The sequence below is a fragment of the Perognathus longimembris genome, chromosome 1 (genome assembly GCF_023159225.1).
Source record: "Perognathus longimembris pacificus isolate PPM17 chromosome 1, ASM2315922v1, whole genome shotgun sequence".
Taxonomy (NCBI): domain Eukaryota; kingdom Metazoa; phylum Chordata; class Mammalia; order Rodentia; family Heteromyidae; genus Perognathus; species Perognathus longimembris.
The window spans coordinates 81,962,224-81,989,120 of NC_063161.1; the positions used below are offsets into that span (position 1 = coordinate 81,962,224).

Below are 26,897 nucleotides of genomic sequence, written 5' to 3' on the forward strand. Positions count from 1 at the left end.
CTAGTCAACCTCAATGGCACCCCCAAAAAAGGAGAAAAATCTATTATTTGACTTATACATATTGCCAGAGATGATGACATATGAGTAACAGATCTTGTTCTGAAAAATAGAACCACTTGAGTAATAGGCATCTATTTTGGCTTCAAGATGTTTATTTGGACCAAGAATAAACCTGCTCCCATTATGAACATAATCAAGGCTCAATCAAAATGTATCCCCTAAAAGAAGTCAAAGACTATGCCAACCTGTGAAAATTTTAAGAACTATGCAATAAAAGAGAACACTTTTGAAAGCTTTAAATAATGTAGTACAAAACATTTTAGAATAATTTTCTTTCCTTTGTAAACAGCATTTTAAGTAAATGCTCATCTTGATACTTTCTTCATCAAAGGAGGGAAGCCTACATAGAACATATATACTTCCCTGACTGCTACTAGCTCATCATTTCAAGTTCAGTTAACCTCTATGAAACTAGTAACAGAAAAATAAACCAGGCTGCTACTGTGGCAGAGACCACACAACTTTTTAATGAAACTGTTCCAAAACGTGAAGTTCCATTTGAAAGTCACTAACAAAACCTTTGGAAATGTGAAGGGATAAAAACCAGCCAAAGAACTAAAGTTCTGGCAAGTCTTGAAGTCCATTATTTACCGACACTCATGAAAAGTAATCCCAAGTCAAGTCCAGTCCACGCTTTCCCTGTACATTTTCTTCAAAGCAATCCACTACCAAAATTCCTGTCCTTTTTCAGCAGGAAAAAAAAAAGATGAAGAGAAAGAAACAGATTCTGCACAAACTAAATGAGGAAGAAAAAACACTTCTACCACCACATAACCTTACAATAATCTTCAATCCACACTGAAATCTGTTGGTTTAGCACCGAGTGATTTAAATTTGTTCCTTTATGTGTAAGAAACAAATACCACATTCTAAGACTAGCCAGGACAAGGAGGCCACCTACCTAGATAGCTGCAGATTCATTTTTAAGTGATAGGTAATAACAGGTTTAAAGTTTTCCAAGTTTAAATTTTTTTTTCCAGAAACCACATCCTTTGATATACTCCAAACCTCAGCTTAGTGATGCTGCATTGCTTCCTATAATCAGATACAAATCTATATTTGCTTACTTCAAAGAAGCATTTGCAGCTATATCCATGTAATACAGAAGGCAGATGGCCCCTGGCTACTATAATTTTGGAAGAAAACTGAACAAATCAACTAAGCATTTTGTAGAACTCAACAAACACCTTATAAGCTCATTATCACGCAAATAATTTACAAAGTACCAATCTAAAACTGCTGTATTAATCTCAGAAAAGGAAGTAAACTTCCTCCCCTTCTATGTGATTGGTGACTGAATGGAAGACTTCAGGGGCACTGCTGGCTAAGGACAGAATTGGAGAATTACCCCAGAAGAGATGGTGGTGGTGGTGGTGGTGGTGGTGGTGGTGGTGATAGCACAGAAAAATCAGTGCCTGAGAAGAGAAAGAGGTCCATCTCTAGTATAAAACAGGCTTTCTCAGCTTGTCAAAAGTGAGACAGCTTCCAACGTAGATCAGTGAGCCATGAATACTTTGGGCTTCTAGAGATCTTATTTACTTTTACTTAAATAGTAAGCAAATGCTTGTTCTAAGATTTAACATGCAATTCTTAATACAGGGAAAGGGAAGGAAGGAGGAAAAGACACCTCAGATCAGATCTTACATGACTCTTTTTTTAAATTTATTTATTAATTAAACAAAAATTTTTTCACAAGGGCTGGGGATATGGCCTAGTGGCTAGAGTGCCTGCCTCGTATTCATGAGGCCCTGGGTTCAATTCCCCAGCACCACATACACAGAAAATGGCCAGAAGTGGCGCTGTGGCTCAAGTGGCAGAGTGTTAGCCTTGAGCAAAAAGAAGCCAGGGACAGTGCTCAGGCCCTGAGTCCAAGCCCCAGGACTGGCCAAAAAAAAAAAATTTTTTTTGACAAGGTATTGTGCAAAAAGGGTACAGTTACATAGTAGGGCAGTGTGTACATTTCTTGTGATATCTTACACCCTGGTTTTCTTTCCCTTCCCTAGATCAGGTAGACATATATACAATATACCCAATGTACCAAGAACATATACAGTAGCCACGTGGCCTATGCCCAAGAAAATTCACCTAGGGCTTTAAATGTAATGTCGACATTAGACAATATGTCAACAGTAGTTACATGACTCTTTTTTGTCATTATAGAAATTTGCATGGGACATCTATCTAGCCTTTTCCAAATCAGAAATAATTACATTTTAAAGGATTACTTACAAAGTAAGATAGATTTTAAACAGAAGGCATTAAGAATAAAGACAACAGATATTTTGCCAGTTACATTTTTTTCTTCACCCCAAACTACAAATCAAATAAAAACCAAAAAACACTATTACATAACTGAGGTGAATGTGATTAGAAACATCCCATCAATGGTATGTATACTGTCCATTTTCTGTTGCTATAATGAAATACTCGAGGCTGGGTACGTTCCAAAGAAAAAAGAATTATTTAGTTCATACTCTGGGAAATTGAAAAGCCAAAGAAAGGCACAAGCTTTGGTAAGTATCCTGAGATATAGGGCATAGATAGCATCAGAGCCATTTATGAGAAGGAGAGTTCACACAGCCAAGACGAGAACCCAAAGTTACAGAATGGAGACTAACTGGGCCTGGAGACTAACTGGATCCCAGTAAACTATATTAAACATTTTGGAGACCGTAAGTCCAATAACTTAAGAACCTACCTTAAGACTCCACCTTGTAAAGGTCCACCACCTCTTTAGCTATTGTTGTTGTTGTTTTTGTCTGTACTGAGGTTTGAACTCAGGATCTCACATTTGGTAGGCTGGCACTCTACCGCTTGAGCTACCTTTCTGTGTTAGTTTCTTTCTTTCTTTTTTTTTTTTTTTTTACATAGGGCCATTCTTGATGGCTGAGCCACACTGAACTGCAATTTTCTTATTTGTGCTCTCCTTCGTCACTAAGAGGCATGTGCATGCTATCATATCCAGCCATTGGTCAAACTGGAGTCTCATGAACTTTTTTTCCCCAGGCTGGCCTACAAATGCAATATTTATCTTAATAGCTAGATTACATCATGACCAGCATTCTATCACCTTTTAACACAGTTAGCAATCATGACTAAGCTTCCAATGCACAAACGCTTGAGGAACAAAGCATATCCACTGAAATATAGCAGCACAGAATTACACTATGAAAGTTAATGAGCTATGCTTCCCATCAAAAGCCATGTACTAAAAATGCAGATTGATCCAGATTATGTCAAACTACAACGAGCTATCAGTTAAATAAGTAAAATGGATCACAATTATAAATCCATATCTTTTCAGTAAGTTTAAAAGAGGGCACTAATAAATATCATCAGATTATTTGCAAAAAGCCATACTATGTAAAGTTCCTGAAAATGTGCAACGCAGTCAAATAAAAAGGCATCAATCACTAAAGGTTATTTTCATTATATTGTGCAGGCTCATTTCCATAAAACTCAGAAAAGACAACCGAAGTTTGATTTAAGAACCACACCAATAGGTCCAATACATATAAGAGAAGTTCTTACATTTCCTGGTTTTATTATCCCAAACACCTTTTTGTTTATATATATTGATATTTACTCTACTAGTCAATACAAAGGGAACCAGATTTTGATAGGTGCTAATCCATACCACTTCAAGGGGATACAGCACTATAAATACTACCCAAAACACAATGTTCAATTCAATGTAGTTAGAATATGCTAGTATGGTTCTCTTTTTTTTACTTTTATAAACCCAAGACCAGAAAGATAGATTTCAAAACGAGAAGTCTAACATATACATGCTTTAATTCTATTAAACCAATTTCACAGAAAATACTACACACAACACTCAGTTTTGCAGTCTTCTATTTGTCATGTCTCTCCTGTGGCTAGGTAATGTTTCTACAGAAGAGTTCAAGGACACCTCCATACAAAGCCATGGATCCCCAGCACGAGGTCATAATATGTTTAGTTAAACAGTAGCTGTAGCTGGAGAAGTGTTCTGTGAACAGGAATATGCTAAACTTCCACTGGGCCTCAGTGGAACAGCCTGCTCTATGGAAACCACAGCACGAGCCTGAAATGAGGCTCAAAAGATCTTCATACACATTTTCCATGACAGAAGGTTGACCCTGGTGTTTCAAGGCAAATCACCCATCACAAAGCTGAGGAAAAGGGAGAACTAAACAGTGAGTCATAAGGATATCTTAACCAGTAATACAAAAATTTAAAATGTCAACATCCTTGCTTTTGATATGGTTACCAAACTCCAAATTGTGATTTCTAAAACCAAAACCAAACTACCTCACCCATATTCCATTTAAAATTAAATGTAATCCTTCAATTTACAGATGAAAGAAAAATCCAAAAGAAAGTTAAAACTCAGAGTCCTTAACTTGTCCCAGTTGCACCCAGACACTGTAGTCCAATACCCTCTGCCAGAGGGTCCCACATCAAAAACCAACCCCATGGCTTCCATAAACAGCTGGGAACACACCACAGAACAAAGGAGACCTAAAAATAACTCCAAATACCAAAGGGGATTAGCCAGTCATTTTTTTTTTCTTAAATTAAGCCGATGTGATCTAAAGCTTGGCAAGTAGCATCAGATGGAGAACTAAATTAGCTTTATCATAAATTACAACAAGGAAAGCATTTCTTTTTTTTTTTTTTGGCCAGTCCTGGGCCTTGGACTCAGGGCCTGAGCACTGTCCCTGGCTTCTTCCCGCTCAAGGCTCGCACTCCGCCACTTGAGCCACAGCGCCGCTTCTGGCCATTTTCTGTATATGTGGTGCTGGGGAATCGAACCCAGGGCCTCGTGTATCCGAGGCAGGCACTCTTGCCACTAGGCTATATCCCCAGCCCCAAGGAAAGCATTTCTAAAATGCTTTCATGAACAACAACAAAACTCTCCAAAAAAATCAACAAAGAGCATTTATTTTTATACAGGTATGATTTTCAAATGAATTTATTCCTTCTAAAATGTAAGCTCAATTCTACTTTCTCTTTAAGCCAGTTCTGACAGTCATCATAATGTATACTTACACTTGAATTGGTTTTACCACCTTCCATTTTGAAAAACCATAGTTCACCTATGTTACAACATAAAATCTCATACTTTTAGTTTTTACAAACTTGCTTTATCAAACTCAATTATATGTTAATGATTAAAAGTCACATTTTATCTTTTTTAACTGACAATCAGAAGAGTCTATCTTTAATTTTTATAAGATAGTATCCCTATAGTAACAAATAGGATAAGAAATATACTCACTGCCTTACATATGAAACTGTAACCCCTCTATGCATTACTTTAACAATAAAGAAGCCCCCCCCCAAGAAAATCCATAAGGATGGGGGAGGAGGGAATGTAAACATTTGTAATAGTACCTATTCTTTATTATAACATTTTCCAAATCCATCTCTGGAAAGCCACTTGTTTAGGGAGAAAATAGATTCAGAAAGCCACATTTTCATTTGTATATGTTTGTCACTTAAAATGATTCCTCCATAAAGAAACAAACCAGAGTTCTCATAACTGGTCAAAAATTAAAAATTTCCATCACTTGCTTCTTTCTTTCAATATTCTTTAACTAGCGCATGGGGCTGGGAATACGGCCTAGTGATAAGAGTGCTTGTCTTGCATACATGAAGCCCTGGGTTCAATTCCTCAGCACCACATATATAGAAAAAGCCAGAAGTGGTGCTGTGGCTCAAGTGGTAAAGTACTAGCCTTGAGCAAAAAGAAGCCAGAGACAGTGCTCAGGCCCTGAGTTCAAGCCCCAGGACTGGCAAAAAAAAAAAAGAACTAGTAAAATAAAAACTTTTTTAAAGATTTTTATAAATGCTAGACCTGATGGCACATGCCTAGCACTCAGGAGACTAATAAGACAGGAGGTCTTGCCCCTTCCCTTCCCCCAAAAAAGACAAAATGGATTACTGAAGAACAAAATATGCTAGCAGACAATTCTTTTTGTTTGTTCATTTCTTTCTTTTTCTTTGTTCTGTGTGTGTGTGTGTGTGTGTGTGTGTGTGTGTGTGTGTGTAGTAGTAGTAGGAACTGAACTCATAGGCTCTTGCTTGCTGGTCAAGTTCTTGGCCACTTAAGCCACACTTGCAGCTCCCTTTCACATTGCTTATTTTCAGGGTAAAGTAGGCCTTGCTTGATTCCCTGGCTGGCCTGAGCTGAGGTCCCTCTATTTGTGCTTCCCCATGAGGATGACAGACGTGCACCACTGTTGAGATGGAATGGGGGAGGGAGGAATTGTTTTTTTGCTGGTGCCTGAATTTGAATTCAGGGTCTCATACCTGCTTGGCTTGCTTACTTTGGAGATGTCCTTCCTACTTGAGCCATGCCTCTACCACAACTTTTTGCTATTTTGGAGATGGATTCTCATGGGCCTTTCTGCTTGGGCTGGCCTTGAACCATGACCCTGTGATATTCACATCCCAAGTACCTAGGATTATAGGCTTGGGTTGCCATGACTGGCTAAGGACAACCAAGAGTTCTGAGTGTGTGTGTGTGTGTGTGTGTGTGTGTGTGTGTGTGTGTGTGTGTGTGTGTGTAAGTGGGTGGAGGGGGGCAGGGTGGGGGAAGGTAGAACTTTGCAACTCAAATTTTCATTCAAACAATCAGTTTTGCTGATGGAGAAAATAAAAGAGGTTGAATGCTACTGAAATAGATTATTTGCAACTATTATAAAATAAACAAATAACAAATAAAAGGGATAGATGTTAATTTTTAAGTGAAGTAAATAAATTTATTAAGTTTAACTGCATGGACTATGCAGTGAAGCTAATCATCGTCAGCTTCTGTGGCGAAACAGACATCTGAAGTGTTAAATGTGTTTTATCTTGTTGCTGAAAAAGAAAAAGAAAGATGAATAATAAAAGCAAAAGTATACACAATAAAGTTTTGCCTGATACAAGCAAATAATTTAAATAACAAAAGTTAAAGGAGGAGGATGGAGCAGAAAGAGAAAGCAGAAAAGGCAACCTAAAAGGAATGCTATGTATCTCAACATAAAAATCCTGAAAAGCCTGTGGAATGCTGTTTACTTGTGCTTTGCTTTACAACCCCTCTTGCAAGGAGGTTGGACAGGCTGAGCCGTCTGTGGACCATGGCCACCCACACAATGGGAAGCATGATGATTAAAGAGTGTGCTGTATTCCAGTATCTGCCAGCGTGGTCTGCCCCATGTTGTAATTATTAAATTTGCAGTCTTTTTTTTAATAATATGTTGCATATGCTGTGGCAAGTCCCCTCATTGTCTAACAAGAAAACCACTGAACATGAACAAGTTAATGTGTTCAAATGGCTAGAAAACTGGACAGCTTTAATATTGTATTTTCAACTTTCAAAAAGATTGGTGAACTTACAATACATCTAATTCTACCATGAAAACACATATGCTACTCCAAATTCCCTTTCAATCCCTTTAATGAAGATATATAACCTAAGTTAAGCCCCCTAATAAATAGTAAAGATGCAGGTTAAACATGTACTGAGGGAACAATAAATTTAACCCTTACATCTGTCCTGTGTGTTAAACACACAGGAGAACATAGCAATTGTCAATTTTTTTTAAATCTACAGGTATATTTACCCTCAAATACTATTCCTATCCTTTGTTTTTTAACATTCTGTCTAATGTCATTCACAACAGTAATATGGCTTCAAGAGCATGTTTCAAGGAACATTAGCACAGGTGGTATATGAATGGCAGCAGGATACCACAACAGGGCTTCAGAAAAGGAACTAAACAAAATAAATGAGCCACCAACCAAAATCTGGCTCTACCCTCCTCCAACTCTCAGCATGCCTTCTCCACAGGAGCAAGATAATACCAAGTTTGTTTTTTGTGGGAGGTGTGTGTGTTTATTTACTTATAATTTTTTTTAAAGGCTGTTTCAGCTCCATTGGAAATCTTTGGGCAGGCTGGCCCAAAAATGAGTAAAGGAAGAAGTAAACCTATACTTAAGAGAGTTTATATCACCCACCCTGTCTTGGGTGGGTGGGTGACTAAGTGTACAAACTCAGCTGACCATGGTGTCTACCACAAAACAAGGAAAGAAACCAAAAAAATAAGAAAGGAAAACATAACATCTATAAAAAATTTTAGTTAAAAAAAAAACCTTCAAGAAGCATAAAATAAAATCAACCAAACACTGTGAACTCAACCCTGTAACACCACTGTGCACCTTTCATCTGGAGGACAGATGACCGTCTCCTACCCTTCTACACAGTGATCAAAGTCTTCAAAGGTTATTCATCTAGGTTAAGTCAGGAATGAAAACCCTTTTTTCCCAAACATAAAATCCCTAAAATCACAAGGCCCAGGGTCAGAAAACTCAACTTTGAACTCCACTACCCTCCCAGAGACCTAATCTTGTCTATCTCTCTCTGGACAGAGGCTGCCTGAATGCTGGGTGGCTCAATTCATCTACAATAGGGTAGAGGCAAAACAAATCCCAGTCTCCTTCTTTCATGGTGTCACAACCTTTTGCCACCTATCTCTGCCTACCTTATATACACTTTACCTGTGGTAAAACACTGCCTAGCTGAGAAATGAAACGAAGCTCTTTGAGCCATGAACTGACCTCACAACCATAAAGCAGAGACTAATTTAAATAAACAAATTTTCTTTCATAAAGGCAGAAAGAAAAAATATACATACACACATACATATGGACACACACTGAAGAAAGCTAAGTATTTGAGATAAAGTCCTCAAGTTGTCTGAGAATTTTTTCTGGTGTTTATTTATAAATTACCCTAATATAGATTACTCTATACTCTGACACCTATGACACAGGACTCTGACAGAAATATTTCAGTCTAGCACTTAATCTCCACAGTCTAAGTCACTTTTCAGAGAGGAAGTAAGAGACAAGAAAGTATTAAACTCTAAATTACTTCTGGAACCCATAGGTCTCTTAACAGAATAAACACTCAAACACTCATATATGTGTGTGTGTGTGTGTGTGTGTGTGTGTGTATCTGATATCATTATATAAACAGCTGTTTTACTCTTTTTAAATTGACACAATTTAAAGTTAAGGACTTTTCACTAGAGCCATATGTCTTAGGGCCCCATAAGTTACTACCTGAGTTTACTAATCTTAACAAATGAAATGAGGATTTGTCTCACTTATATACATTATATAGAACATACTCACCTGCACAAATCTTAAAAGTGTATGCATTGTGGACACATAAAGGATTAAAGTGACATATAAGCCTTTAAGTGTCTTACTGTTTCATCTACTGGATTCAGGATAAATTTTAATACTTTGAACACTTGTAAAATGTGTTATATTTTAAATCTCCAGAAAACAATGCTCACTTAATCCTAGATATAGATGGCAGTATTATTACTTTTCACAAATAAGAAAGCTGTTCACATGGCCTAAGTGACTGGCTAGTGGCACTCTGTTGGCAGCAGGCAAAATATTGCCCCCACACCCTCAAAGATGCCTGTGTCCTAACCTCTACAACTGCAAATATGTTACTTTACTTGGCAAAAGGAAAGTGGGCTGCCAATAGAATTTGTTTGCTAATCTTTAAAGTCAGGAGGTACTCAGAATTATCCAGGTAGGCTCAATGTAATCACAAGGGACCTTGACAGTGAAAAAGGAGGCAAAAGACAGAAAGGGAGAGCCAAGAAGCTTTAAGACTTTCAGGCTCTGAAAACAAAGGAAGAGGCCACAAGACAAAGAATATGAGTAGCAGGTGGAAAGAGCAAGAAAATAAGATTCTTCCTACTGCTCTGTGGAACCATTGCTTTTAGCCCAGTGAGACTCTGACTCTGAGACATAAAAAATAAAAATGTACTATTTATTTGTGAAATTTGCTATAAGAGCATTAGAAAACAGATGCACAGCTCATCAGTGGCAGAGCCAAAATTCAAATCCAGACCTTCAGATCTGCTAGCAGCTGCCATTTCCCCAGTTTTTCACCGTCCTGGTATATTATATTTTACTTCCAAATGTTGCTGTATTTGTTATTTAAATAGAAACACAAGACTTAATAAGATTAAATCTCTCCTATCTGAAACTTCACTAAGCTAGCAACCTCCACCAACATAGCTCAGAACTGAATCAAATGTGTTAAAGATGAAACCTCAGGACATTCATAAAGCAATCCTATTCCTTGTTCAATGCTATTATATATCATTGCAAACCATTTAATTCTGCTGTAAGAGTAGATCTAAAGCAATGTATTGAAATGGGAATGAGGCATTCAACAACAGCATTAAGAATGATAGGTGACAACATGGTAAACTTTAGCAAGCTCATGCATTCAGTCTATGCATTCAGATCATGTAATCACATGCTAAAAATGAATCTAGACATTATATCTATCACAAAAAAATTCAAAATGGGGGCTGGGGATATGGCCTAGTGGCAAGAGTGCTTGCCTTGCATACATGAAGCCCTGGGTTCAATTCCCCAGTACCACATACATAGAAAACGGCCAGAAGTGGCGCTGTGGCTCAAGTGGTAGAGTGCTAGCCTTGAGCAAAAAGAAGCTAGGGACAGTGCTCAGGCCCTGAGTCCAAGGCCCAGGACTGGCAAAAAAAAATTCAAAATGGGTAACACAGCTAAGTGTAAATCACAAACTATAAAACACCTAGAAAATAACATGGGAAATATCTAAATGACCTTCAGTTTAGTTTCATCCATTAAAGAAAGAACTGATAAGCTAGACTGCATTAAAATTAAATGTTTCTCCTCTGTGAAAAGCCATGGAAGTCTGAGGAATTTCTGGTTTGAAAACAAAGGAAGGGGTAGCAAGCCAAGGGCATTCTTAAAGAGAATGAGGAAAAAAGTAACAAATTGGGAAAAAATATTTGCAAAAGACATAACTAATAAAGCACTTATCCAAAATATGCAAAGGACTCTTAAATTCAACAAGAAAACAAACAATCCAATTAAAAATAGATTGAACATCTAAATGATGCTCATCAAAAGGATATACAGAAAGCAAATAACATTATGGGAAGGTATTCCCTATATCATAAGGAAAATGAAAATTGAAACTAGAATGAGAAATCATTATACAGGCTTAGAATGGCCCAAGTCAAGAACAATGACAACACCAAATGCTGACCATGCTGTGGAACAATAGGAACTCTTGTGTTTCTAATGGGAACCAAAAACAATGCAATCTCTTCGAAAAACTGTCTAGCAGTTTCCTACAGAATGAAACACACTCTTACCATAGGATTCAGCAATCCCAGTTTTTTATATTTACCAAAAGGAACTGAAAACTGACATCCATACAAACATCTTCACAAGAATGTTTTATGGGTTTTATTCACAGCTGCCAAACAGAAGCAGACAAGATGCCCTGCACTGGATGAATGGAAAGCAGGAAAGATGACTAGGAAAAACCCAGAGGATTTTTAAGAGCAGTGAAGATACTCTGTGTGGTATATGTCATTATACATTTGTCTAAACCAAGAGAATGTACAACACCAAGAGTGAAGCCTATTGCTAACTAAAGACTAAGTGATTATGACATGTCAATGTAGGTTCGTCGACTGCAACAATCACTCTACTGTTGATAATATGGGAGGCTTCACAAATATGGAGCAAAGGATGCAAAAACCTCTACACCTTCTACTCAACTTTGTTGAACCTAGAATTTCCCTTTAAAGGCTAAATGAAGTAAGATAAAACAAAATTAAACATGTCTGCTTGTTGGGATCAGTTCTCATTTGAGTAAATGAATTAATTTAAAATCCTAAGAGTCATCCTGATAGTTCTGCTTCCTCACTCAAACTCTAACCTTTTATGAAATATATTCTTATCACCTACTCTTACTGTTTCCAAACAAAATCTAATCCACCTGCTCTTTCTCTCTATCACCTAGTAATTATTCTACTTCAATCATTTAGACCTCTTCACTTGACTACTGAACAAATTCACTTCCACTTCTGGCCTGCTCTAGCCAGTGACTAGCTGAAGACTACAACTTGTAACATCTGTTTCTACACATATGCCCAGGAAAATGCTTACACATGTACACTAGGAAACGTACAGAGATATACTGTTTGTAACATCAAAAATGTGGAAAGAAACACTCTATTGTGGTGAAAATCAATGCATCATAGGGGAAAGATCTCACAAACTATATAATGCTAAGCAAAAGAGGTAAGTAGCAGAAGAATATATATATATATGTCTTTATACTTCCATAACAATTTTAAAACATGAAAAACTAAAGCATATTGTTTATGATTAAATCAATATGTAGTAGAAAAAGTGATTTCAGGGCAGATGGCAACAATCTTCAATATTCAAGCTAGGAGACAGAATAGGATGTGTGAGAGAGGAGCTACATCGATGACATGGAACATGTCACCACTATTCTATTCCTAATGACGGAAGCAGGTATGTGTTATTTGTTGTTCTTTAAACTGCAAAATAATACAGTCTGGCTTAAAAAAAAACAAGCAAGGAATGTATTAATTAAACTGGCTTAAAAAAATCTAACCAGCAATTCAGCTCCCTGACAAAATACAATGGCAATAATAATGAATACTTGAGCACCGAATAACAATGCTCTTCTAAGCTTTATATACAAACCCACACATACCATACTCCATGTTTATAATTATTAATATTTCTAACAATCTGATGAGGTGGTGAGATTATTTTCAACTGCAGTTGGGATATGATCATTTTGGAAAATATGTAGCATGCCTAAGGTTAAAGGCTAGCGAGTAGCAGACTAGAAATTGAACCCAGACAGTATGTGCAGTAGAGCATCTGTGCATAAAAACAGCCTCAAATAGTAGAACTCCTTTTATATCTATCTAGATGCCCAAAAGTTCCTTTTAAACTTAACCTTAACTAATGGTAATTATTACATCACAAAGACTCTTAAGATACTTTGTGTACATACCATAAACTCTTTTCATCTGCATACTATCAAGCAGGTTAAAACACTTTTATAATCTGAAAAATCTTATTTTTTATTCTAAAACTAACTTGAAAGTGTTTGAACACTTTCTAATTCATTTAGAAGGTTTTAAAGTATGTAGCTCTCATCAGGACTTCAAACACTGAAGAGCTACTACATTTATCCTCATGCTACAAAAGAAAGGAGGAAAGGAGAGGAGGGACAGTAGGAGGGAGGGCAAAATGTTCCCAGATACTCTGTAACAGGCAGCACTGAACTGTGATCCTATCTCAAAAATACTTTAATGCCAGGGGCCGGTGGCTCATGCCAGTTAATCCTAGCTACTCAGGAGGCTGAGAATCACGCCAGTAATTCTAGCTACTCAGGAGGCTGAGACCTGAGGATCATGGCTCAAAACCAGCTGGGCAGGAAAGTCCTTGAGATTCTTATCTCCAATTAACCACTAGGAAATAGGAAGTGATGCTGTGGCTCAAAGTGGTAGAGCACTAGCCTTGAGCTGAAGAGGTCAGGGACAGCACCCAGGCCCAAAGTTTAAGCCCCATGACCAGGGGGGGAAAAATCTTTAAAAACATAAGTACTAGGAATATGGCTCAAGTGGCAGAGCATTTGCCTAGCAAATGTGATGTTCTAAATTCAATCTACAATATTGCCCCCCCCCAAAAAAAAAGAAAAGGAAAAGAAAAAAAAAAAAAAAAAAAAGGAAAGAGAGGAATACTGTCTTTCACATGCTCAAAGAACTCCTGCCCAGGCTGGTTTATACAAAACTTTTTAAAGAATACTTATAGCAACTTTTCATGACAGCCAAAACTTAGAAAAAAAAATCCTAATTGCTTGCATTACAAACAATGAATACATAAACTGGCATACTGATTCATTAATTTATTCTTTTTTTGGATGGTAGCAGGGAGGCTTAAGCCAGATAACAATTTTATTAAAAAGTGAAATAAAATATAATTAGAGTAAGTGGTATAATTTCCTAAGTATAAATAAAACACACTGCAGATCAGAAATAATTACATATAAATTTATTTCTTCCTTCCATTACTACCTTTTCTTTGTTTTTTTTTCATTACTATTTGTCTCCTATCAAAAATATAATTTTAGTAAGTGATTAAAAAAAAGAAAGAAGGGGCAGGGAGAGGGCAGGGCAAGGCAGATAAGAGAAGGGAAGGGGAAAAAATACATTGGCTTATTCTTGAACAAAAAAAGGTAATTACTGAATCATAAAGGATATTTCATGGATAAATCTCAAAAACAATATGCTGAATGAAAGAAGCCAGACATAAAAGTATATATACTATATCATTCTGTTTATATGAAATTATAGAAAAGAAAAAGTTAATCTATGATGACAGAAAGCAGATCAGCAGAACGAAGGCAGTTGTAGGGAGAGGGTTGGCTATAAAAGGCAACAGAGAACTTTTGGAGATGACAGAAATGTTTTATTTCTTGATTGCACAGTCAGCTATACGGTGCATGCATTTTTCAAAACTACCAAAATTGTAGACTTAGAAAGGGAGTGTTTTCTTGTAAGTTTCCTCAATAAGATTAATTTGTTAAAATACTATACTCACAATATTACAGAATTCTATGTAATAAAATCAACACATTAAAAAAATACTGAAAGGAAAAACTCAGAATCCCATTATCCTAATGAAGCTTTTTCAACTTTCTGTGTTCCCTGCTAATTTTAGACCAATGCACGTATCTTCTACACAGCTGCTAGCATTTTGTACCAGCAATTCTGCATCTAGCTATTTATGCTTCACACCCTTTTCACATTACTTTGGCTATACAAAATAAAAACAAAATATCTTATTAAGTAGATATGCTCAAATTTGGCTAATAATGTACAAGCATTTGGATGGCTTATCTTTCATTCTGATTATAACAATCATTACAAAGAACATCCTCACATATAAAGATCCTTTTTAAATTTCAATACAGCTTTAGATAAACGAAGAGCTATGCTAATTTTTATTTTTAAAAGATTTTCATTTTTGGGGCTGGGGATATAGCCTAGTGGCAAGAGCGCCTGCCTCGGATACATGAGGCCCTAGGTTCGATTCCCCAGCACCACATATACAGAAAACGGCCAGAAGCGGCGCTGTGGCTCAAGTGGCGGAGTGCTAGCCTTGAGTGGGAAGAAGCCAGGGACAGTGCTCAGGCCCTGAGTCCAAGGCCCAGGACTGGCAAAAAAAAAAAAAAAAAAGATTTTCATTTTTTAACTTGTATTAATTTGCTAGGGCTGCTGTAACAAAGTACCATGAACTAAGGGGCTTAACCAACAGCAATCTGTTGTCTTACAGTTTGGGATGCTAGGAGTCTGAGATCAAGGTGTCACCAAGGAGATGTGAGAGAAACGGTTCTATTTGCTCCTCAGGTCCCAGAGGTTTCCTGGCAATCAGTGGTATTCTTTAGGTTCCTGAAACATCACCTTATTTCTGCCTTCATCTTTACACATGCATGTCTCTGTGTTCAATTGTCCCCTTCTCAAAAGGACACCAGTCAGGCTGAACTGGGAGCTCACTCCAATCCAGTCCATGTATATGGCTCTATGTACAATTAGGGTCACATTTTGAGGTACTATAGGTTAAGACTCCAACATGATATTTTTGGGAAAACAGAAATTTGACCCACAATGAAGCAATACAGACACTATTAAAAACTCAAAAAGTGGAAAAAATAGAATTAATAAGTGAAAGGTCTTTTCAGCCTCCACAAAGCCACTCCATAGGAATAATCACTAGTAATGGCTTAACATTTCTGATACTTGAATGCTTGGTCTCCCAAGGCCAGCATCTAGTTTGGTAATTTTTAGTCACTAAAAATGACAGAAGAGTAGCCTCTGAACACCTAGACATTTAAACTCTTTTCACCTGTGATGGAACTATCCAGGGCCCCTAGAAATCCCAGAATCATTAAATCTCAAAGTCTAGTGCTTAAAAAGCCTTAGATATTGTCTGGCATGAAGTTAAGCTGGAGATAATGTGTTTCCCAAATGGCTTTAGAGTCATAACTCATCCCAAAGTAGCCTGCCATTTTACCTGTTAATAAACTACTTTGGCAAATTTAAGATCTCTCATCTCTAAAACAGGGTAATATACCTACTATCATAAGAGTTGTGAACACTGAATGAATGATGCTAATACAGCAAGTACTAAATATTCAATTAACAGAAACTCACATTTTGCAAACAAACATATATGTTTGTCTTACCTATGTAAGACAATATGTACTGTCTTACCTATTTTAAGCAAATAGGTCAGTAGTATTATGGATATTTGATTATACAACAGATCTCCAGATCATTTTCATCTTGCAAAAGAAAACCAATTGTATCTATCAGACAACTAACCTACTTCCTTCTTCCTCATAATCTGTCCAACTTGGTTTCTAGGAATTTTACAATATTTGTTATCCTTTTCTTAACAGATGAAAATAAGAAGAGTATATAATTTACAAATAATCTCACTAGAAGAGACAGGTCACATCTAGATTTTTCTAATTCTTAAAAGAGTGACTCATCTGCGATTAATCTATACTTTAGGAGAGCTATAAGAAGCCTTCTGATAGCCAGAATTTTTATAAGTACTCCTTATGTCTACTATAAAGAACTATTTAAACCACAAAGCTTTTAAGAGATCTGGAAATCAAGATTTATGAGTTTAAATATGTCTGTTTCCTGCCCATGTTGCTAATTTATATAGAGACTCCAATGTCATCAATATTAAACAGAACCAGATCTGATAGGAACAATAGTCAAACTAGGACAAAGTATAACAATCTTTAGGTCAGAAAGAGTAAGCCAATTACAGTTACCAGCTTTACAATGCCTGGCTTCTGGCAGGGATGTCAGCCCCCTTAAGAAATGCACATGTGGTCTGGGAGCAGCTGAACTTCAAAACAGATGTAGAAGCCATACAGCCATGTGTAATGCAGACATCTACACATCCCTCACCAATGGCTATTCATGATGAAATGTCTCCCACTATAGACATTACTGTTCAGATTTACTTTCACAGGGATTTACCTTAAATGTCCCAAGAAGCTCTGGTCTGGATATTCAAACCAAAACACTGTGAGTCTGTGTCTTAGACACATGTATCTATAATACACAAACCTAAAAGCTCCTTTCACTTCAGACTGAGGGCACAACAGGAGACTGGAGTGGGGACTAAGGGAGGACTGGGGGATAGAAAAAGAGATCTGGTCAATGTTCTCTTAAGGAAGCCAACTCAATTAAAGTTATCGTTTAATGGAAAAGCCAACATGATCATAAAACAAAAACAAAGCAAAACAAACTGAAAACATAAAACAGGTCATCCGGAGAACATCACTAAGCATCTCAAATATCCTGCTCCTAATTGGCAATAAATGTCTTGATCTGGCTTGTTTGAGCAGTGGCAACTTACTAAAAACCAATCTGATACAATTTAGTTGTAATAAGCAGGACTCTATCTAAATGAAAAGAAAAGAATCAAACAAAAGCCCCCAAACATAGAGAGGAGCACAAATGTTATCTTTTAGCTCTTCAGAGGAAGAAAAGGTTCATTCTGGAAAGTTTAATGGAAAGTATAGTATATTCACAGTGACTCAGGAGACAATCCCTATGTCCTCAAAACACACACATATTTGGAGAATAAAAAAATTAACGATGACTCTTCATGGGGTGAAGGAAGTGTGAATCACATTAAATGACTTGGAATACTTGAAAATATCATTTTTCCAGAGCCCCACAAAAAAAGTCTTCTACCATATTCTTTTTGCAAAACTATGAAATGCTGAAAAAATCTTATCAGACTAAATAAAAAATGTGCTATTTAATAAAACAGATGTCATTTCAGATATTTACTAAATGTACTTGCTGTACTTAGTAACCTACTATCAGGGCTCCACATCCTAAAACAGAATGGCAGAAAGATTTTGTGGGTTTCAAAGCTCTAGGGGAAACATATTTACAAAGCTTTAAAGTAATCTGTCATGATTTTTCTTCCTCAGTTGCCTGTTTCCAGGCACTTTCATTCAATAACAGGGAGCAAAGAGAACTAAATTTATATTGTATTCCCTGAACTATGATCCCAAGGCTGTCAGGGGACACTGCAGGTAGCAGGAAAAACTAAGTCAAACATTGTGAGAAATTATGGAGTCCTAAGATGACCTTAAGTAGTCTCTTAATGATGAGAATAGCCGCTAGGGCTGGGGGATATGGCCTAGTAGTAGAGTGCTTGCCTCATATACATGAATCCGAGTTCGATTCCTCAGCACCACATATATATAAAAAAGCCAGAAGTGGCACTGTGGCTCAAGTGGTAGAGTGCTAGCCTTGAGCAAAAGGAAACCAGGGACAGTGCTCAGGCCCTAAGTTCAAGCTCCAGGACTGGGTGGGGGGGAGGAGGAAACAGCCTCTAGATCATGTTATTTTATGGAGCATTTGTAATTATCAGCAAAACTCCAAAAACATTAACTCACATTTCCAACATAGCATGCTTACATATACCAAGCATGAAAACAATTTTATTCTCCATGCTAAAAATACACAAGATGCTCCTGAGTTTTCTAATGTATAGAAGAAATTCTTGATTTTTTACTTTGGGCTTTTTTAATTATTAGGACATGTTAATTATACATACATATATTTTTTCTTACTCTCCCTTGGGCTGTCTTCAAGCATAAATCTTTTGTCTCCTTCCTTTTCACTATCTTTATGCTTTCAAGACATCTCTTTTTTTTCTATATTCTACATATAAAACATATGTGTCTGAGTAGTGTGGGTTACATCTCTTATCATGACAGTTTATAATACCATCCATATTTCTCTAAATATTTTCAATCTTCTTTATAGATGAATAATAATCTATTATGTATACATATCTTCTTTATCCACTGTCAAGTACCTATAATGAATGCCCTAATGCTGCTATTGTCAATAGTGTCATAATAAATATGAGTAGGAAGGTACCATTATTGTACGCTGACCTGTATTACTTGACGTATATATCAAGGGTGATACAGCAGGATCATACAGTATTTTGTTTGTTTTGAGGAGCCTCTATATTGATCTACATAACTGCTGGGCTGACTTACATTACCACTTACAATATACAGGTTCCATTTCCCTTGCACCCTCCATAACATTTACTGTTTCTTTGCTTCTTCTACCATCTATGAGTGAGATATAATCTCAATGTATTATTGTCTTGCATTTCCCTGATTGCTAAGGATAAAGAACATTTTCTCAGGTATTTAGTGCCCATTTATACTTCTTTTAAGACGTGACTGCTAAATTCATTTGACCATTTGTCAACTAGATTATTTCTTTATTTGGTTGTTTAATTTTTTAAGTTCTTTATATATTTGAATATTAAATTAATCCTATCAGAAGAATAACTGGCAAAGATTTTTTTCTCCCATTTTGTAGGCTGTTTCTTCACTCTAGTAACTGTTTCCTTTGCTGAGTCGAAGTTTTTTTAACTTCATGCAACTCCATTTGTGTATAGGAGGGGGAGGGGTTGTTTGTCTATCTGTCTGAATACTGGGGCTTGAAATCAGGGCTCATGACCTCACTCAGATTTTAGGGTTGATCTTTATTGTTTTCGGGGTTTTTTTCTGCTCTACCCTTAGAGTCACATCTCCAGCTTTGTCTTTTTGCTGGTTAATTGGAGATAAGAGGTTCAAGAATATGTCTGCCCAAACTGACTTTAAAGCTTGGTTCTTAGATCTCAGTATCTTGAGTGGCTAGCATTATAGTTTGGAGCTACCATTTATTAATTTGTTTATTTTTGGTATTCTTTTCTGTGTTCCTAGAGTCCTCTTCAGAGAATCATTGCCTAGATCTGTGTTTTGAAGAGCTTCTCCTATGTTTTCCTGGAGAAGTTTCAAAATTTCATGTGCTATATTAAGTTCTTCAATCCACTTTGAGCTGCTTTTGATATAGGGTAAAATAAGAATCTAGTCTATCTTCTATTTGTGAGTATCCCATTTTCTGAAGAAGCTGCCTTTTTAATAATATACATTTTTGGTACCTTCATAAGAATCGAACATACTGTAGTTGTATGGTTTTATTCTGGGTCTTCTATCTTATTCAGCTGGTTTATGTGTCTCGTTTTTGTTTTTTTTTTTTTCATTGATCTTTGGTATTATTCGTTCAGTCTTTTTTCATTTATTCGAGTTCTAATTTTTCTTATTTCCTTCCTTCTATATTGGTTTTGGGGTTGTCCTGGCCCTACTTTTTTAAGACCCTGAGGTACAACATTAAGCTATTTACTTGAGATCTCTGATTATTTTTGGTATGTGAAAGTTTTAGCAAGAATTTGTTAGTATAGCAGCATTAAAATAGAAATAGAGAGAAAAAAGGAGTTAAAGGCTCAAAGTATCATTCCTTAGCTGTACCTGTTATACTTAGCCAAAACCCTGGTAACCTTTGAAACTTTCTTTTGCCAGGCATACCTTTTATTTTGTCTCTACCCATTCAAAGTTGCCACTTAAAGGGAAGAACAGATTTAGGTTATTGACTGAGATGAGGACTTGCTACTTATCACCAAGGCTACTCTCAAATTGCAATCCTCCCAACTCTCCATCTCCTGAGTAAATGGAATCACCATGTATGCCACCATCATGCCTGCCTTAGGTCTTATTTTATTGTTTGTTTAACTTATTTATGAGATTGATTCTAGTTGTATTTTTAATGACACTTTTAATACTCCTAGAACATAGAATGACTGGTGATTTTATTACTATAACTAGGAAATTTTATTTTAACACATAGTAAGCACTAAATAAGTATCAGTTCACCAAATCAATAAACATTATTAAAATATGGAAGACATAGTCAGGCACTAATGGCTCACATCTACAATCTGTCACTACATCTTTTGATTATCTAATAAAATATTTGAAAAATCTGACCCCTCTTCTCTTCTTGTCATTCAGGTCCTCATAGTTTCCTCTTCTACATCAACGTATTTCATTGTTGACTTCTAAAACTCATAATTTCTCTGTTTAGACATGTTGGAGGTTTTTTACTACCACCTTCAAGATAAAGCAAAAATGTCTTAAAAATCAGATATAAGATTTGGTGTTTGCCCATGCAACCCAAGGCTCCAGGCATCTCTAAGCACATGCAGTTTTCTGAATATAACATCTGCTTTCTCATGCTCATGCCTTGCTCTCTCTCTTTAGATTTACAGTAATATACTAACTTGAACCTTGCTCTCCTAGGTATCCTTCAGACCTTGGCTAGCATGTCACTTCCCTTAGGAAATGTCTCCAAACCCTTAAATCTGGGCAAGTAATCCCTCTCTGTGTCACCATAACACCTACACAAAGCTCCACTAACAACCCACCTGCACTGCTCTGTAGTTATATGGTTTCCATTCTGTGAGACCTGTGAAGGTAGGAATTAGTGTTTTCATTTTGCTTCTCTATACTACACTTAATGTAAGTGCCTACTAGGGGGAAAAAAGGTATTAATTTAAGGGAAAATCACAATATAAAATATGAAAGCAGAAATTTTTAAATAGGTTAATAAAGTCATGATGCAAACAAAGAAAATTAACCTAATTATCTTTAAAAAAAAGTACCTTTATTACTTGGCCAATTTTAGGATTTACTGAGATAGTTGTACAAACTTATATGCTAAATAGTCATTAAAATACAAAGTATTCAATAAAAAGCAACAATTAAAAAGTTAAAAGTGGAAACAGAGCTGTGGCCTAAGTGATAAAGCACTATCCTTGAGCACAAAAACTCAAGGACAGCACTATGGGCATTGAGCTCAAGCCCCAGGATGAGTACAACTAACTAATAATTAAATAACAAAATTAAAAATCAAGGGCTGGGGATATAGCCTAGTGGCAAGAGTGCCTGCCTCGGATACACGAGGCCCTAGGTTCGATTCCCCAGCACCACATATACAGAAAACGGCCAGAAGCGGCGCTGTGGCTCAAGTGGCAGAGTGCTAGCCTTGAGCGGGAACAAGCCAGGGACAGTGCTCAGGCCCTGAGTCCAAGGCCCAGGACTGGCCAAAAAAAAAAAAAAAAAAATTAAAAATCAAAAATTAAATACATTATTCTATTTATATAACCCTATTTTCCATACATTTTTCTCTAATTCTACCCATCAGAAGCTTTCTTCAGCCCTTCACATGAATTTTCCTTGCAATTCAATTTTGTATTCTTTCCTTAATTCCTCCCATAATTTTCACTTTCACTTTCATTGTATTTTCTCTTTTTTTGATCTCACAAAAAAATACAAATACTTTCTCTTCTCTGTTAACAATTTTGTCTAAAATGAAGAAACGGTAAAAAGCAGTGAATGTAACAATATAACAAGTTAGACTGATGGACAAAAGTTTGCACATTAATCTGGTTGGGTGATTTCATAATACTAAGCAGCTAATCTGAACCATATGTACATGAAGTGGAGTCTGACAGACATCAGCAAGTCCTTGGATTGTGGCAGTAGGTCAGTGAGGGTAACAGGAAAAAAAAAAACAACTGGCCAACATGAGGGGCAGCCAAGGCCCAGCCTTATCACATTCTCCAATTGTATCCTGCCTTTTCAGAAAGTAAGCTGAAGCAGACAGGGAAATGGAAGAAGCTATCAGCTATGAACTGGTGCTACAGGTAACAGTGTTGAAAACAGCAAGCAAGAGCCAACTGGCAGCAAGTACTGGTCTGAGAGCACACTGGCTCAGGTACTTGCTTAAGGACACAGCTACTCCCTGGGCATTTCTACATACAGAATAGGTTCTGGGGAAGGCAGAGAAGTACTTGGAAAGGAATTATATAAGGATTTATACTAGGTTGGGAGGGAGAAATTGTTTTTTGGAAGACAATTGCTGGAAAGAAATGGAGTACATTCTTTTAATTATCTGAATGTAGCTTTTCAAAACCACTCAACAGGAGGTCCTGTCAGCTTTGGGAAGTTCATCCTAAGGATCAGATTTTTTTGGAATTCATAATCAAGAAAAATTGAACTCAAGTAACTTTTGCATTCAGCAAAATAAGGGTATACTTTAAAAAAAAAAACAAAAAAAACTTCCAAAACATAATGGAATTGGACCAATGGGCGGGGGGGGGGGGGGGGGGGGTGGGCGGGGAGGAACTGAAAGGAAAAAAAAAAAAGAAGAGAAAAAGATTAAAGGCACTAAAAAGGAACTACCTTTAAATAATCAATTTATTTCAAAGCAGTGTTAAGCAATATTTACTCTTACCCGTATCCAGAAGTTAAGTTCTGATTCTCCAGAATTCTGTGGCTCTTTTTTAATCAGACAACATAGGCACCATATTAGACATTTTTGGCTTTCATCTGTAAAGGAAAAAAATGACTAGGTTTTATCAAAAAGAAGAAAAAAGATAATCTGCATAGAAACATTATGCTTGGGAAAATCTCAAAGTCCTAGATTAACAAAACAAGTATATAGGACTACGTTTAAAACTTAGCTTTGTGGGTTTGGTGGGGTTTTTTTTCTTGTGGGTTCAGGATCACTTACGTTTAGCTCTTGTGTGGTCAAATTCCGTTTTTGTAAGAGCAGCAGTTTTTAAAGCCAAACAAGAATGATGGGAAGATTAGGGGGAAAAAAAACTGGGCTTTTCTCAAAATCAACTTTTTATTTCATATTTCAAGCCATTAGTAATTTCAACCTTTTAAAGGCAGTACAACTACGATGGGCAGATACAACAGTAGTCAGTAGTTCCAATTTAATACTTTAATTTGTTAAGTTGCCAAAATATCCTACCTACTAAAAACACAGTTAATAAAACAACTGTTTCCACATGTACCCTGCTTAATGGCAAATGATTTGCATAAAATAGAAACTTGCCAGGCACCAGTGGCTCATGCCTATAATCATAGCTACTTAGGAGGCTGAGATCTGCGGATTACTGTTCAAAGCCAGTCAAGGCAGGAAATCTATGAGACTCTTATCTCCAATTAATCACAGAAAAAAGCAGGACATGGCACTGTGGCTCAACTAGTAGAGTGCTAGCCTTGAAAAAAAGGAGCTCAGAGACATTACCCAAGTCAAATTTAAGCTCCAGGATCAGCATGTGTAAGTAAGTAAATAAGTAAGTAAGCAAGTAAGTACAGAAGTAAATGAAATGTATTGCATGCTCCCAATTCTTTACTCTAAAATTTAAAGCTTTAACCAAATACATGATGAATATGCCAAGCTGTATAATCTTACATTTGACAGGAACAGCTACCTGACGGACCACTTTGTTTTTCTGTCTGTGATGACTTAGTCCATCCCAGGTGCTTTTATTATGAGATTTAGAATTTTAAAAAGAGGCAGGAAGGAGGACATTTATGGAATTTAAAGCAATCTAAAAGGTGGGTACGTTCCTCAGAAGTTGATTCTGCACAGCTAGTGAAGGTAGTATATGCATGTTTTTCTCACAAAAGAAAAAAGAAGAATCCAGGTTGGATAGACTATCCAACCTATAAAAAAAAAACTGCATTTCTTTGCTCAGAACAGAATTAGTGGATTGCACTAAAATTAAAGTATCTGGTGGCACACCTATAATCCTAGCACTCAGGAGGAACATGAACTTAAGCTAGCCAGGACTACAGACCAAACTTCAGGTGAGCCTGAGATTCTGTTGTAAAAAGAAAATGTAAGGTATAAATTTTAAAGAGAAGGAAATGTAACAAAAGGTACTTCTAATGAGATTTCTTTGCTCTGGAAGTTCATAGATAAGCCACTGCTAGTTGTTCATGAATGTTCACCACAAGGGATGGCATCTGGCAGGCTCCTCCCTACAAGCTCTGAGACCAGAACAGAACATCCATCCCACAAGGTAAAGGGCACTCAAGTGAGATGGGAAGCTGATATGGATCCATTCTGGGGACAGCCATAACAACAGATCTGGATTAAATTAATACAAATCTGGATTTAAAATAGGAGGGGAAGGGAAAGAAATATGCATGTGTCTTCCACCTAATAGATTTTGGCATCTTGAACTGAAATTCCAAATGACAACTACATTCCTTACTCTTTAACCTATAATTTTAAAGTATGAAAGCAGTATTTTTTTAGACAATAAACATTTACTGTTTTAAGTTGTAAAGCTTTTGAGGGGTGGGGGAGATTATTACACACAGTAGATTATGAATAGTGACGTTATGATAATGAAGATTGAAGGTAGAGTTAGAACTAAGAACCCCAAATTAAGAAGGTGAAAGTACACAGAGACCAAAGGAAGATGTTCTGAGATCACAAAGGGGAAACAGCTATAATCATATAAAATAATATTTATCAAAATGAACTCCAAAAAATATCAACAAGAGGGTTTTTTTTTCCTTTGTTACTGTTTTTGTTTTCTTTTTTCCTTGTTTATCTGTCTTTGGGAGGGCAAAGAGAGGCACAGAAATGGTGGGACAAAGGATGAACAAATACAGCAGTGATGAGACTCTATATGTAAAATGAACTATAAAATTTGTAGGTAGGAATGGAAAGGAAAACTGGGAGAGAGCAAGGGAAGGATCAAACATTGTTCAAAGAGAAGTGTACTCTATATCTGACTTATATAACTGTAACATCTCTGTACATCACCTTTATAACAATAAATAAATTAAAAATAAAAAAGAAGCTGGGTGCTGGTGACTCACACCTATAATCCTAGCTACTCAGAAGGTTGAGATGTAAGGATCATGATTCAAAGCCAGCCTGGGCAGGAAAGTCCCTGATGCTCTTTTTTTCTTGGGGGGTGGGGGGAGGGTCATTCATGGGGCTTGAACTCAAGGCTATGGCTCTGTCCCTGAGCACTTTCACTCAGGGCTAGCACTCTACCATTTTGAGCCACAATGCCACTTCCAGTTTTTGAGTGGTTAATTAGAGGTAAGAGTCTTCCAGGAACCTTTCTGCCTGAGCTGGCTTCGAACCACAATCCTCAAATCTCAGCTTTCTGAGTAGCTAGGATTACAGTTGTGAGCCACCACTTCCCAGCTCCATGAGACTCTTATCTCCAATTAACCACCAGAAAACCAGCTCAAGGTGGTAGAGCACTAGCCTTGAAACAATGAGTTCAAGCCCTAACAACCAACCACAACAAAAAAATTAAGAAGAAGATAAAGGTAACATTTGCTTGTAAAAGATACCACAGAATAAAAAGATACTCAGTCTTTCCGTTATTATCTATCTTTCTTTTCTCTCTTTGTTTTTACTTTTTTTTTGGGGGGGGGCAATACAGAGATTTGAACTCCTCACATTTGCCAAGGAGGCCATATGCATGCATTAACATGCACACACGTACCCAAAATTTATTTCTGGAAAGATGTTTGAACAACATGGGCCTGGCCACAATTTATAAACTTAGGACAAGTAAGTGGCCCTGATCACACACAGTGTTACAGTGTTATACACATGCTAACTTACTATTTTTGGTATTTAGATCAAGAACTTGAACAAGGAGAATCTGAGGGGGACATGGAAGAGACTTTAGTGGAAGAAGCAGGGACAGAAAAGAAAGGGGCGGAGCTGGTCTGGCTGAGTGCAGCACACTCACATGTGTGCACAGGGCCAAAGACAAGTACTGTCCTTCTCCTACCTGGTTCATGGTTGTTTGGTCCTTTTAACTCAGGGTTTCATGCTTGCTAAGCTGGACCACTTCAGCCAAACCTACAGACCAGCTTTCTGCTAGTTATTTTGGAGATGGAGTATAGTGAACTTTTTTCTTTCCAGTCTGACCTCAAACCACAATCCTCTAGATTTCAGCTCCTGGATTAATATTACAGGCATAAGCCACTATGTCCAACCTATAATGACTTATGACAGGCTAGGAACGGGAAACTGTACAGTTCCTTAAAACATCAATGGGCAAGCCAGGTGCCTGTTACTCAAACCTGTAATCCTAACTACTCAGGAGGCTGAGATCTGAAGACTGCCATTCAAAGTCAGCCTGAGCAGGAAAATCCA

At 36.9% G+C, this 26,897-nt stretch overlaps 1 protein-coding gene across 2 annotated transcripts in view; it reads right to left on the minus strand.

Moving 5' to 3' along the window:
* Fancc (FA complementation group C) overlaps nucleotides 1-26,897 on the minus strand; it is a 153,892-nt gene that overhangs the window by 113,966 nt on the left and 13,029 nt on the right. For both annotated transcript variants that reach the window (XM_048331036.1, XM_048331026.1), the window contains one exon: nucleotides 23,196-23,290. In XM_048331036.1, coding sequence (XP_048186993.1) covers nucleotides 23,196-23,290 — 95 coding nt within the window. The remainder of the gene's footprint in view (nucleotides 1-23,195; nucleotides 23,291-26,897) is intronic.